General features: G+C 42.3%; 1 protein-coding gene across 6 annotated transcripts in view; it reads left to right on the top strand.

Annotated features, from left to right (window-relative positions):
• The window catches only part of KALRN (kalirin RhoGEF kinase), a 633,526-nt gene that overhangs the window by 350,616 nt on the left and 268,196 nt on the right, over positions 1 to 14,714 (top strand). For all 6 annotated transcript variants that reach the window (XM_087439724.1, XM_087439725.1, XM_014783031.2 and 3 more), the window contains exon 15: positions 6,298 to 6,464. In XM_087439724.1, the coding sequence (XP_087295850.1) occupies positions 6,298 to 6,464 (167 nt within the window). The remainder of the gene's footprint in view (positions 1 to 6,297; positions 6,465 to 14,714) is intronic.

Here is a 14,714-nt window from a genome sequence, read left to right on the forward strand (position 1 = left end):
CTCTCTCTAAATGGGACTTGGGCATCAGCAAAAAGCTCCTCAGATGATTCCACTGTGCGGCCAGGGCTGAGAACACTGCTTTTCCTCATGATGGTTAAATCACAGCAGCTGATATCTATGGCGTGCCCTCGGACAGTGACCCCCAAATGTAGTTCCCAGACCAGCAGCATCAGCATTACCTGAGAACTTGTAAGAAATGCAAGTTCAAGGGCCCATCCCTAGACTCTGCCACATCAGAATCTCTTAGGGTCAGGCCCAATAATCGGTGTTTCAAAGCCCTCCAGGTGATTCTGATGCACCACTAATGTAGGACCACTGATCTAGGACCTTGCTACTCAAAGTGTGGGCCCTGGACCAACAGCACTGGCATCACCTGAGAGCTGATTAGAAATGCAGAATACCAGGCCTCATCCCAGACTTATGAATCTGAATCTGCATGTTAACAAAATCTCCAGGTAAATCATGTGCACATTAAAGTTTGAGAAGTGGCGTTCTAGGCCATGGCCTCCCCTTTTAAAGGCCTTATTAGGGAAGAGGGGAACTGTGATCCTTTCTCTGTGTTTGAGCACCTTACCTGGACTCAGGGTTTCACTCTATGGCTTGCCCTCATGATGCTCACCATTGCCGGCTATCCAGCTAAGACGGGGAACCATGGAAAATGCAAACACAGTACCTAGGAAAGAGGCTGGGGCAGAGAAGCCCTGCAGGGATGCTCACCCTTCATCCTTCAGTATTGATGGGTCTGGCAGGAGGAGAGCTTGTCTGCTGGGAAACCTGCAGCACCTAGGAGCAGGGTGCTGGCATGACCTTGGGCAAGCCCACTTCTGTCCCAAGAGCCAAGTATCCATGGTAACAGAAAGACTGCTGGGAGCTGGCTGGAAGTCCCTGAAGACTGCTTGTGACTGGGGGTTGGCTGTGCTTGGTGGCCACCTTAACCATGACGGCTGAGTGGGTGAAAGCACCCCAGGCAGGTGGGCTGCCTACCCCCACAGTATCCTGTTCTAGAAATGAGTTATGTCAGAGAAGCTTGATTAGCCTCTTCAGCCCTCTCTGCTGGGACTGGCTGTTCTCCTGCTCCTACCACAGCTAGACGTTCAGTCTGGCATAGCCCATGAGGCTTCAAAGGGAATGAATCCAAGGGTTTCAGGGAAGCTCACTCCCTGTCTGCTGCTGAATGTCTGGGCCTACAGAGGAGGCATCTATCTCATCTCTGGCTTGGAGGAAGGGAGGGCAGAGTCACGCCAGAGCTGGGGGTGGGGGTGGAGGTTGGGGGCAGGCCTTGCCCCCAAGTGGCCAAGAAATGCAGAACTTCAGGACTGAGGCAATACACGTCTTGGGCACTTATGATGTATGTCTAATGAACTATATTTGAACTACAGGTAAAACAAACTATTGTCTTAGAAAAAGGACAATTAGCAAAATTAAGAATTTGGTTGGTATTTAACCCTCCATGGTAAATTAATTAAGGGCTTATGCTTGGATTTTATAGGAGTTAATGGAAGTAGAGCATTTCCATATGCTTATTTTCAGGTGTGACGTTTGTAGCATGGAGCCAGATTCTGCTACATCCCTCTGGTGTGCCAACAGTTCTAACCAAAGCAAAGCCTTTGCTTAAATCTGCATCAGCCTTAGGAACAGAAAGCAGAGCAGGAACAGTTTCTTCCCTTGCTCATTGTTCTCTCCTCACCATTGCATCATCTATTTGGGCTTCAAGTGGGAAGATGGCAGAGTTTGCCGGAAATAGTCAAACTGGGGAAACGCAGTGGCTGAATTCAAGTCCCGGTTCCACCACCAACAAGCAGCCTGTCTTTGGAAGTCCTTTCTTTCTCTTTAGACGTTAGTTCCTTCTGTCTAGTGTGGCAGGTGGGCCTTGATTCCTAAATTCCCCTCCAGTTCTCACTTTCCTTGATTCAGCCTAACCGCCCCCACTGGTTATACAACAGATCTTCCCTCCAGTGTAATCTGACCATGTGACTGTTACACTTGACCTTGGGAATAAGGCAAGAGCTATGTATCCAATGGATATATTGCTTTTGTGGTTTAATAAAAGCATCAGGTTCTTCTTTATGCATGGTTTTCAAGTGAAAACTCTTTGGAGTATGTAGCAATAATGCTTAAAATTTACTGTTTTGCCTGGGAAGAACCAGCCTCAGCATTTGAAAATAAATAAATTCTTAAATTGGGTTGTGAAGATCACTCATCTCCTTGAGCACAGAGGTTAACTGTACAGATAGGAGAGGAAGACTTCCTGGGACGAAATCCCAGCTATACCTCTTACTAGCTAGGTGTCCATGAGCATGTTACCCAACCTCTCTAAGCCTTGCCTTCCTCTGAAAAATTATAAGAAAACCAACCTATAGAGTCATTGTGAGGATGCAGTGGGATAGTACATGAGCATGATAAGAGTTCCATAAAGCTTGATAACTGTTGTATATTATACTAGTATTCTAGCACATACATAGTGCATTCTATCGAAGTTATTTGTGTTCCTGTAGCTCCTCCAGCAGCATGAGGGCAGGACTCTTTCTTCCTTCTCTTTACATTCCCAGCAGCTAGCAGAGTGGTTATGTCTTGCACAAAGCAAGTTCTCAATAATACTGTTTGCTGAATTAATCAAGATTGAGCATCAGTGTGGGTAGAACAGGTGTAGGTAAAAATAAAGGGCCACAAATAATTTTATTTATGTCGTAAAAAGCCTGTGTTTTTCCAAAATGGAAGCTACTCTGGGGCTAATAGGAATGTGGATCTGGTGGATGCTGAGATGAGGGGAAGAGAACCTCAGTGGTTCTCAACCTGGCTGCATATTTAGAATCACCTGGACAGGACAACTTCTTAAAAATACCAAGATCTGGGCCCCACCCCTCAGGGATTCTTACTTAATTGGTCTGGAGTGGGCCCAGATTTTTTTAAACTTCCCAGGTGATTCTAATGTACAGCTAGGGTTGAGAATGCTGATCTAGAAACCTCATTAAAGGACTTGGGGGTTTCTGAACTGGGTGTCATATTGAGAGAGTGACACAGAAAGGAGTGGGGAGAGGAAGAGAAAGAGAAAAGAAGTTCTCTATCTGAGGCAGATACTGATATTTAAAAAACACACAGTCAAAAAACACCGTACAAGTGCAGGCAGCATAGCCAGGAATACCTAAATCTTTCCCTAGAGCACAGGCACTCCCTCACTGAGGAAATTAAAATGGTACTCTCGACTTGGCAGCAAAGGAAAGCAAAGTAAGATTTTATTATTAGCTGTAGCCTTGAGCCCTAAATAAAGCAGTGCCAAGCATTCTGGTAACTAAGGGTAGCATAAGGAATATCTCTCTCCCTGGATTGCTGGCCATTATACCACCCTATCCAGTGGGTCCCAGTCTTGGTTACACGTCGGAATCACCCTGGGAGCTTCCTGATGCCTGGATCCCACCCACAGAGATAATGATGTTATTGGTCTAGGGTGTAGCCAGGATTTTTTAAAGTTGTCCAGAAGAATCTAACGTGAGCCAAGATCTAACAGCATCCAAACCACCATAGTTTCTAATGATATACATGGAGCAAGTACATAAACGCCTGAGTGTAGATTTTATATTTACATTTTATACAAGCCATTCAACAGTCCCATTAGTAATCACCAATGAAAATATTATAATTTCTCCAAGGGAAAGAAAAAAGTAGGAAAATGGATGTTTTTGAGCCTACTAAATGCACTGTATATACCTTATCTCTTAGTCCTTACAACATCCTCAAGAAGTCGTTGTTGGAATTCCCATTTTACTGAGGCTCAGAGAGGATACAGAGCCCAGAGACTCACCGTTAATAGGTTGCAGAGCATGGATTCAATTCTAAGTCTGTCCTTCCCCAAGCTCTCAGGTGCTTTCCACCACAGCACACAGCCCAAGCTCTTCCCTGAAGAGGCCCATGTGTTCACTGAACAGGTATTTATTAGACATTGTGAGTCAAGCACTGTGCTAGCTCCTGAAGATGCGGAGAGGCATAAGACAGGCATGTCCCTGGTATCAGAGAGCTGGCATTCCTTCGAGAACGTGGACAAGTTAGTAAGGAACCGACCTCAATGGATGTGTTCTGATGGAGGGATGGGCACAGGACATTGTGGGAGCACATCAGAAAGCAACCTCAATACAACTTTCTTTAAAGAGACTGAGAAACTATTTCATTACGAATATCTTTCACTACTTGATGGAAAGAACAAACATGTCTTGTTGCATTTCTGAGAGCCCCTAAGGAAAGCAGTTAATCCTGTGATTAGATTGAGAGCAGTCACATCAACACAAGCAAACTCTATTTGCTGTTGATCAATGGCTACTTACCAGTTGGTGGGTTTTAGCTGGGACTCAGGTTGATGTGTTTGGGGGCAGTGGGAGAGAGGGATGAGTTTCTCTTCTCCTAGGTACAGCTGGAGTAAGTCTCCCTGTTCCTCCCCTTAACTCTACCCACTACATGATGTGTTGTTGAAGAGTGCAGAAGTGCAGTAGGCATTGTCTTCACCCGTTTTATTTCCTGTGCTCATCTCCCATAAAACAATATCAAGCGAGATAGATGAAAGGGAAGGGCTTGAGTCTTGGGGCAGGCAGGGAGCCTGTTCTGGCTGATGTCCTAAGCAGGTGGCTGGCCTCTTTGATGAGTTACCAGGCTTAGAGAGCCTATTTACATGTGGTGTGGCAGGGGTGAGCCACGGGCTTCCCAGAGAAAGACATTTTGCCCAAGCCCAGCATACTAAACACAAGAGATACTTGCAGAATGAAAACGAGCTGGAAAAAAATCCACATTGTGGCTGGAAGCAGGGAAGAGCATCTACTTCTGCAAATGGATCCTAAATTACATTTTCAGAAAGTAAACATGGGGGTCAAGGGTCCTCCCACTATGCCGAGCGCTACAGAGGTAGAAATTTGTGTATTTTTTATTTTATTTTTTATTTCAGTCAAGGAGATGCTCTACCTCATCATCACTGAAAATAGTAACTAGAGGGAGCTGACTGCCAAAAGAACAAGCCATTCTTTTCTCTTTCTCCTCCAGATATTTCAGGAGCTGGGATTTGGAATTATGAAACTGACAGAAAAAATAAACATGAAAAGACACTGAAATTATTACCATGTAACACCAGAAAAAAAATTTCCCATTTTCCCATACTATCCTTGTATAACACACTATTTTTTCCTCTAGAAATGAATTCCCCTTAGCGGGTACAGACTTGCCCTACACTCCCCCGACCGTATCTTGCAGGTGTGTTGGTGGTGGCAGTGATGATTTTCGGATGGTGTGAGTGATAGGGAAGTCTCCCAAAGGGGATTTATTTTTTAGTTGGCCATACAGTGAGATTGGCGGGCTCCTTTGGGTGTGATTCCCATGGAAGGACACTACCCTTTGGTGACTTATCTGCTGGGATTTTGAGTCTGAACCCCATTGTTGGTTGCGTCTCTATTTGTGAGCATCAGGCCCACAGGTGCACTGATCATAGATGATAGGATAAGGAGCCAGGGAAACGATCTGGACAGAACTCAAGCTGCAGAGCCAGGTGAAGTCAGGGACCAGAAGGAGGCAAGTGATCCCGAGTTGGGATTTTCCCAAAGCTAAGGATCTGAGCAAGACCGAATCAGAAATAGGTAGACAATCAGAATCAAGAAACGACACGGGGGGGCAGCCCCTTGGCTTGGCGGTTGAGTGCGCGCACTCCGCGCCTGGCGGCCCGGGTTTGCATCTGGGGCGCGCACCCACGCACCGCTTGTCCGGCCATGCTGAGGCCGCGTCCCACATACAGCAACTAGAAGGATGTGCAACTATGTCATACAACTATCTACTGGGGCTTTGGGGAAAAAAAAAGGAGGAGGATTGGCAATAGATGTTAGCTCAGAGCTGGTCTTCCTCAGCAAAAAAAAAGAGGAGGATTAGCATGGATGTTAGCTCAGGGCTGATCTTCCTCACAAAAAAAAAAAAAAAAGAAAGGACACGGGTTACAACTTGCGTCAAGTTGGAGATAGATAGAAACCAAGAGAGCATGAATGTGAGAAGGCAGAAATGTGACAGTTTAGGAGTCAGGAATCAGGAAAGTCATGGGACTAAGGAGCAAAGATCCGTGTTTATTGTGTTATGTCAGATGCTTTACATGCATTATCTCATTTAATCCTCTCAGATAAAGCCCTGTTATGGTGATCCATCCAATTTCACAGAGGGATATGTAGAGGCTGGAAGGGTGCTGATAACGGTGATTTCCAGATTCTAGCCTTCATATGCATATTGAAGGAAATGTGGTCTTGATGGTACAACCTGATTTTTGTTTATTTTTTTAATCAGGAATTGAGTTAATCTGTGAGAAAGATATTGATCTGGCCGCCCAGGTGCAAGAGCTACTGGAGTTTCTCCATGAGAAGCAGCATGAATTAGAGCTCAACGCAGAGCAGACCCATAAGCGGCTCGAGCAGTGCCTCCAACTGCGGCACCTCCAGGCCGAGGTCAAACAGGTGAGCCTGGCCCTTCCACCTTCAGCCTGGGCTTCCCAGCAGCTGAGCCTGGCCGGGGGCCTGCTCCTAGTATGGGATAAGGCATATAGAGCTACAGGTATAACCAAAACTTAGAAAATAGGTAAGTTAAGGAGTGGTTGTATTAGCTTCTGAAAGCTAAGCTGCTCTCTATTGGATCTAACAAACCGAGCTAATGGTACAATGGCTCAAACTACAAATGCATGATTTCTCTTTCCTAGCAATCTAAGGAGAGCATTCCAGAGTTTTCCTAAATTGTCCTCAGTCGCTAAATCTGTTCTCTTCCTTTCTATCATCAATCCTGGCATGCAGTTCACAGGAAATACAAATCCTTGGTCAATAAACGTGTTCAGCCTTTAGAGCCAGGTTGATTAATTTGGGGTACCTGTGTGCCTACTAAGTCCCTGACACATAGTTGATGGGCCATAAGTGCTTGCAGTTCCCGTCATTCTTTTCAGTGTGTGTGGCCCTGATAAGAAAATTTTCTTGCCATATTAAGGTCAATTTTAAAAAGAAAAAAAGAGTTATTATCTGTATGAGACATTATACGAGCCATTTTACTAAAGGACATACCCAGATCTCTAGGAACACACACACAATGACCAGTGGCACATTTTAAAAATACTACATGTTTATATTATGAACAGACCAAGTGGGAATTATTAGCACAATGACTAGAGATTTCCTATTTAGACAAAGTGGGATTGAAGAGATACAAATATAATTATAGTCCATTTGCTGAGTGCTGTGTTCCTTTTATATCTCTCTCTCGATCAACCCTCGCAACCATTCTCTGAAGCAGATATTATTCCCATTTCATAGATGAGGCCACTGAAGCTTAGAGAGGTCACCAGACGATGGTCACACTGAGGAAAGCACATACCGCCACCCTCCACGGGTCCAGGAGGGCTTCCTGGCAGGGAGACTTCAGTGTTTGCTCCTTCTGCTCCACGCTCTCCCAAGCAGTCCCATCCCCCTGCTTCCTCTAGGCAGAGCCGCACCCAGGATATCTTAAGCAGAGACACAGCTCCCTCTTTTAAACCTTTTTTTCTTAGGTACAGTGACTGCTAGAGCTTTTAGATTTAAGAAACATTTTATTTAATTATTGCTCGGTCCCTTATGTGCAGGGTATTCCTTGCTAATGCCTATGTCTTAGTTATTATATTGTTATTTATTATAATGGGCAAAATTATCTTCTCTGCTCCCCTTCTCTTCCAATCAGTGCTCAGCCAGAGCCTACACACACTTGTGCTACAGAGCCGTATTCAGCGCAGGTGGAATCACTGAGCCCCAAGCAAGGCCACATCAAGCATTGTCATCCAGGGCGTTTTCTGTTTGATTGCTGGGATCACACCTGAATCTCGGAGAGAAATGCTATTCACAGGGACATGGTGGCAATCCTAGCAGGCCCAGAGCAGTGATGAGTGTACAAATTCTGCAACTCTTGGCAGTAATGATAGTACTTTCTTTTCATGTGAGAAGTACTATTTCATTTGTGATCTCATTTCAGGAGAACAGGCCCATGGGGAAAAATGGTGTATGTTTACTTTACAAATGAAGAAACTGAGGTACCATAGATTAGTGCTCCCAGCGCCCTTTGACTAGTTAGCTGACACTTGAGCCCAGGCCTCCTAAATCCAAGGTCCTACAATTTGCCTCTGCTGGACCCCATTCCCACCCTGAGATTCCAGGAGAAATAGAAAGAAGCCCTCCAGCAGAACTGAGTCTGGGATTTTCCTGGTGTCTGCGGTACCACGGCTGAGAAGACAGGCAGGCATGGCCTTCACCTGGCAGAGAGTGGCGCCTGCCTGATGAGTCAGCAGGCTCCAGCAGGTCATGGGAGTTCTCCTCTGCTCTTCATACTCAGTTATTTCTGTCAATGGAAGGTGGCAGGAATGATCATCTGAACAAAGCAGATAATGGGAAAATTATTCCTATTTGACTCTGAAATGAAATATATACTTTTGCTTTTGTTTCTGATTTTTTCTTATTTTTTGCTCCAGCATTAATAGTACAACCAACTCCTTACTTGTGTTTTTCTTGACTGATGTGAAAATGGAAATGAATCTTCATCCGCCAAGTATACATCCTGTGTAGGATGGGGAGCTGAGGTGATGATAGGTTTGGCAACGGGGACGTAGATTGTCTATAAATGAATAATTAGGCTTGACTAATATCTGTCTGCATTCCCAGTCAGTATTTCATGAGTTGGAGGGCAAAATAAGAATTCTTCTGTGGGGGTGAGAAAATTCCTTCTGCCCCCATGGCAAGAATGACACGCAGTGGGATTGTAGTTCAAAACGGTACTAGATTGCTTGAGTCAGACTAGGAAATCCATGAAGGCCTTTGCGAAGGACAGCGGCCCTTGGAGGCAACAAGGGACTCCTGCTAGGTTAAGCCACCATGCCTCATTAGTCAGACTTGTTTTCCTTGTCAATGTAGGGCTCTTTCTTTAGGGAGTCATCTGATCCAGTTTCAGAGAAGGCGTCTGTGTTTGATGGAAGTTGGTGGAGCAGGAAATATTGATTTGGAAGCTGTTGACACTTGGAAAGAGGGAGTTAATTTAGATGTCAGAATTGATCAGTGGGGCTAAATTTAGACACCAGCCTGAGAGTTTCTTTTGAATATACCCTCAAAAAAAAAAAAAGAAAGAAAAGGGACACCTTATTTGAAATGCCATTAATGGGAACAGAAAAAGAGAGGACAGCAATGTGTTATTATACAGCTCTGTCATTAGAGCTCATAGATTAAAGGTTTAGATTTGGCTATCATATCCTTAAGTGTAGTTACACCGCAATTATATTAAACTGAAGCTTTGAGGAGTGACGACGCCAGAGACATTAGACTGAAAATTATTTTCAAGTATTTAGAACAAATGAAATTGATTAACGCAACTGATTTTCTTTCTGAGGGATTACATAGGACTTTGTATCTAAGATCAGTGACCCAAATACCTCCAGAGAAATGTTGAATCTTGAAGGGAAACCACTCCCCTGGTTTCAGTCTATGGTCCAGGGCCCTAGATCACACAGAAGCCTTTTCTCCTAGAAAAATAGTTCTAATTATTCTCCAGATCCCACAAAATGCGCTTATTGCTTTTTAGGAAAATTACTACTCTGGTAAGGATGACCTCATGTTTGTTAGATAATTCAGGAAGATTTGAAAAACCTACTTAATGGGCGTAAAACTAAATGAATTTCCATATGTATTCCTGCAGAGCAGTGCGTTTAGCAGACTATAGGCCAAAATGGATTTATAAGACCTTGGGGCTCTAAGCTATGGGGAAAGAAATCATACTTTTTGTCTACTAAAGACATTGACTTCGACTACCCCTGGGGACTAAATACTTGCCAAAATTTGCATATGATCAAGATGGACATTCAAAACAAAAGAGAAAATATTATCCTGTCCCATATTCCTGTCAAGAATACTGTGTTCAGTTCTGTACACTGTATATAAAAGTTAGAGAGGAGTTGGAGTAGATGCAAGAGAAACAACCACAGGGGCAAGTACTATCCATTTGTTTCAACATGGAGATAATTAAGACACATGGTCATAGTCTATAAAACCAGGAAGGATGAACATGTATAATTTCATAAATTGTGAATTTTTAGAACTAAGAAACACTGGAAACATAACAGGCTTCCAGTTACCATCCGAGGGGCTGACGGTTTTTCCTGTGGCTGGAGTTTCAGAAATGACTGTGCCTTGGGATAAGTCATCTGCAATGGCAGGCCTTGGAGTCAGCGGCCTTAATGCAACCTCGTAGTTTTGTTGTGTGACCTAGAGAACACAGTCATATACAAGCACCTTCCCAGCCTAGGTGGTTACAGGGTCCAGCTTGCCCAGGTTAGATGGCATTGTCATTTGTGGGCATCCATGTTCAGCTAACCAGAACCAGTCTTCTCCTAACTTGGAGTTATCCGAGCTTCCTTGGCTTGAGGAAGCAATAGATCTCCATCTTCAGCTCCCTGTCTCTGCTCTGACTGAGCTGAATTCGTGGTCCAGCTCCTAAGTCCTCAAGCAGCAATACTCTTCCAGCCCCTCATTTCTGCAGAGCTCAGTTTCTCTGGTATCCTATGGTTATAAGGGCAGTCTCTGAATTTTGAAAGAAGTATGGAATATTAGGGCTCAGAGTGACCTTCAAAGGTCATCTAACCTATAGGTAAACTGTTGCCTAAGATGATTGATCAACATAAAATGTTCATTTTACAGATTACATCTTAGGGTTTGCAAAATACTTTTACATTAGCTGTTTCGTTTTATCATTACCCTATGACTTAGGCAAGCAAAGTGTTACCATTTTACAGATAAGAAAACAGCCTCAGAGAGATTAAATGATGTTTCCAAAGTCACACAGCTCAAGATTAGTAGGACCAACATTTTCTCATTTTTATTACAATATTTCTTCTACTACCTTGCAATCACTTGGATGTTCACAGAATAAATAACCTACTTTATGAACCCGGAAGATAAAGGACTACAGGAATATAAAATTTTACCAATGAACATTGTCATTGATCAGAGTACAAAGAATGATGATAACAGCTAAGGTACCTACACCACATTGGAATATTCCTATAAGCTCTACAAATACTGGAATAAAATTAATATTCTTAAACTTTTCCTCTTCTCATTGTGAGAAGAATAAATGAAGAATCATAGCATTACCTTCCTTTGCTCCAAAACTAAACATCACCACCACCACCACCATCATCAGGCTTTACATTTTACAGTACGTTGCATCAACCCTGATACAGAAAGGGAAGGTACTGTTATCCTAACCTTACAGATGAGAAAACTGAGGCTCCAAGGGGTTAAGTGATTTTGCTGGGTAGTAACAGAGCCTGGTGTTCTGACTTCAGATTTTATGTGCTTTCTACACTCTCCCATCTCCGCTTCTAGGACTGACTCAATCATAGGGTTCAGTCCTACCCCTGAACCTAAGCCATAGATATAAACCACCATGCGTTATCAAATCTCCCACTTTGAAGTCCTGGAATGCCTTTATAAACAACATTTGGGAAATAAAAATGAACAAGGATCTCAAGTATATGGCATGATTTAATGAAAGATGTAGAAACTGAAGCCTATAATATTTCTAAATAGAAAGCTGGTAAATGGAGATCCCACAACCATAACTATAACTGATCTTTCCAGTTGGCTGAAACTAGAAAGGAAAATATTCCAGCAAGACTCAGGAGGCCCAGAAGGAGTCAAATTGTCCCTCAAGCATTGATTTGTGATGCACATGGAGAAAATGTTTCTCTGACACCCTCAAGTGAATCTTGAACCAAGCAAAATGCAATGAATCATGGCAGAAGGACTTACATAGTTCAAAAATATACACTGTGAGCTCTTTTTCCAAAGAGATGAAGCATTTGGGCATGCAATCCATGTGTGCATGTACCCAAACTTCCAGGCAGCTTTTGGAAATCCTTAGCACCACTAGCCAGCCAGCCAGCCAGCCACAGTACACCAGTGGCATCAGAGACTTCACACATACACTCTGAGCAGTTATTTCCTGCAACTAATTGCTTTAGAGATTGGCATCTCATCTACAATCTGCCAGACTGGCCATGAATTAACACCTCAATCCAAATAGCCCAGCTTTAGTGGGATTTATGCCCTGATGTTATCCATGCACAATATGGCATCAGTCATTTTCTGCCCAAGGAGGAAATTTGAGAAACGCCTATGAGGGTTATGGAATAGGAGACCAGGCTTAGTATTTTTCTAGTTGTTTAACATGAAGAAATTGAGAGGAGAAAAAAACCTGAAAAAATCTAAAACAGATTGTGGTGTCTTCTGCTTTGCCTTGAGGTAACAGATGGATGGTATTTACTGATCTTGAAATTTCAGAAGAATTTTTATTTTTTCTCCAAGCAAACTCTCAGATTCTCTAATAAAGAAAATATTTGGCGAGTTTCTGGTGACCAGACACAAGGTAGATTTTCAAGGCCTAAATCTTCTGGTTTGATTATTCATGATTGACTCTGTTAGCTAAATAATTGCCACATCTCCACTCACCTGGGACCATCTATCTAGACAGTGTGAGCTGTTTCTCCTTCTATTCTAATATTCTCTAGCTGAGTTTTCTTTCCCCCAGTGCTAATTAAGGTCACCTAGAAATTTTACTCAGCCTAGCCATAGCCTCCAAATAATTTAAATCAATTATAACTTACTTTCCCTTTTTCTAATGACCCGGTGTATGGATTATTAGTGCTATTTTGCTTGTTTTCTTTCTCTTTCCGCCTTCCTTTGGGTTGTTTACCTACCAAAGCTCAAACCTGTCTACTCTTGGCTATATTGCAAGGCATAGGAGGTTAAACCCACTGCTCAGGTGTGATTTGAGTACTCTCCACAGATAATCATTCACTGTTTCAAAAACATTACTGCACACCCATCATATGCAAGGTACTGTGCTAGGTAATTTGTGAAATTAAAATATGACTAATATATTAGTCTAGTCTTCCAGAGTTTACATTCTAAGTGGGGAAATGAAACATAAGTCAAAACAGCTGAACAAGGCAGTCTGTGGTGAGTGCCACAAAGGTGGTACATACAAAATGGTTTGGTTGTGCTAGATGATGAAGAGATTATTTCTAATGGAAGTGAATAGGTATGGAATATTTCAAGAAGTTGTTGATGTTTGAACCGGGTCTTAAAAAAAGAAAAGGATACCAACAGATGGAATTTATTTATACTATTCTATGTTCCGGAAGGAACTTCAGAAACGTACATACAATGCAATCAGATAAAGTAATGTTTAAATTAAGTGGGTGAGGAAATTGGGACAGAGGGATGATAAGGGTAGGAAAGAATATATGAAGCTGGGAATAAGGTTGGTACTTGCTTATGGCACAGGGTGCCAGGTAAGATTAGGGAGATGACGATTTTATTTTATATTTTAAAATTATTTTATTGAGGTCATATTGGTTTATAACATTGTGTAATTTCAGGTGTACTTTATTATATATCAGTTTCTGTAAGGCTGCATCGTGCTCACCACCAATAGTCTATTTTTTATCCATCACCGTACATATGTGCCCCTTTACCCCTTTCTCCCACCCCCTTCCCCTCTGGTAACCACTAATATGTTCTCTTTATCTATGTATTTGTTTATCTTCCACATATAAGTGAAATCATATGGTATTTGTCTTTCTCTGTCTGACTTATTTCGCTTAACATGATACCTTCAAGGTCCATCCATGTTGTTGCAAATGGGACGATTTTGTCTTCTGTATGGCTGAGTAGTATTCCATTTTCTTTATCCATTCATCAGTTGATGGGCACCTGGGTTGCTTCCACATTTTGGCTATTGTGAATAATGCTGAAATGAACATGGGGTGCATAAATCTCTTTGTATTGTTGATTGCATGTTCTCTGGATAAATACCCAGTAGTGGGATGGCTGAATCATATGGTATTTTTATTTTTAATATTTTGATAAATCTCCATACTGTTTTCCATAATGACTGCACCAGTTTGTATTCCCACCAGCAGTGTATCAGGGTTCTCTTTTCTCCACATCCTCTCCAACATTTGTTATTTTCTGTCTTGTTAATTATAACCGTTCTGACAGGTGTAAGGTGATATCTCATTGTAGTTTTTATTGACATTTCCCTAATAATTAGTGATGTTGAACATCATTTCATGTGCCTGTTGACCATCTGTACGTCTTCTTTGGAAAAATGTCTGTTCATATGCTCTGCCCGTTTTTTGGTCAGGTTATTTGTTTTGTTGTTGTTCAGTTGTATGAGTTCTTTATATATTTTCGAGATAAACCCCTTGTCGGTTATATGATTTGCAAATATTTTCTCCCAGTTGGTGGGTTGTCTTTTTGTTTTGTTCATGGTTTCCTTGGCCTTGCAGAAGCTTTTTAGTCTGATGTAGTCCCATTTATTTATTGTTTCTTTTGTGTTCCTTGTCTTAGTGGACATGGTATTTGAAAAGATGCTGCTAAGACTGATGTCAAAGAGTATACTGCCTATATTTTCTTCTAGGAGTTTTATGGTTTCAGGTCTTACATTCAAGTCTTTAATCCATTTTGAGTTAATTTTTGTGTAAGGTGTAAGATAATGGTCTACTTTCATTCTTTTGCATGTGGCTGTCCAGTTTTCCCAACATCATTTATTGAAAAGACTTTCCTTTCTCCATTGTATGTTCTTGGCTAATCTTTGTTGAAGATTAGCTGTCCACAGATGTGTGGTTTTATTTCTGGGCTTTCAAT

Source organism: Ceratotherium simum, chromosome 15, assembly GCF_057802395.1.
Source record: "Ceratotherium simum simum isolate JZ-2026a chromosome 15, ASM5780239v1, whole genome shotgun sequence".
Lineage (NCBI taxonomy): Eukaryota > Metazoa > Chordata > Mammalia > Perissodactyla > Rhinocerotidae > Ceratotherium > Ceratotherium simum.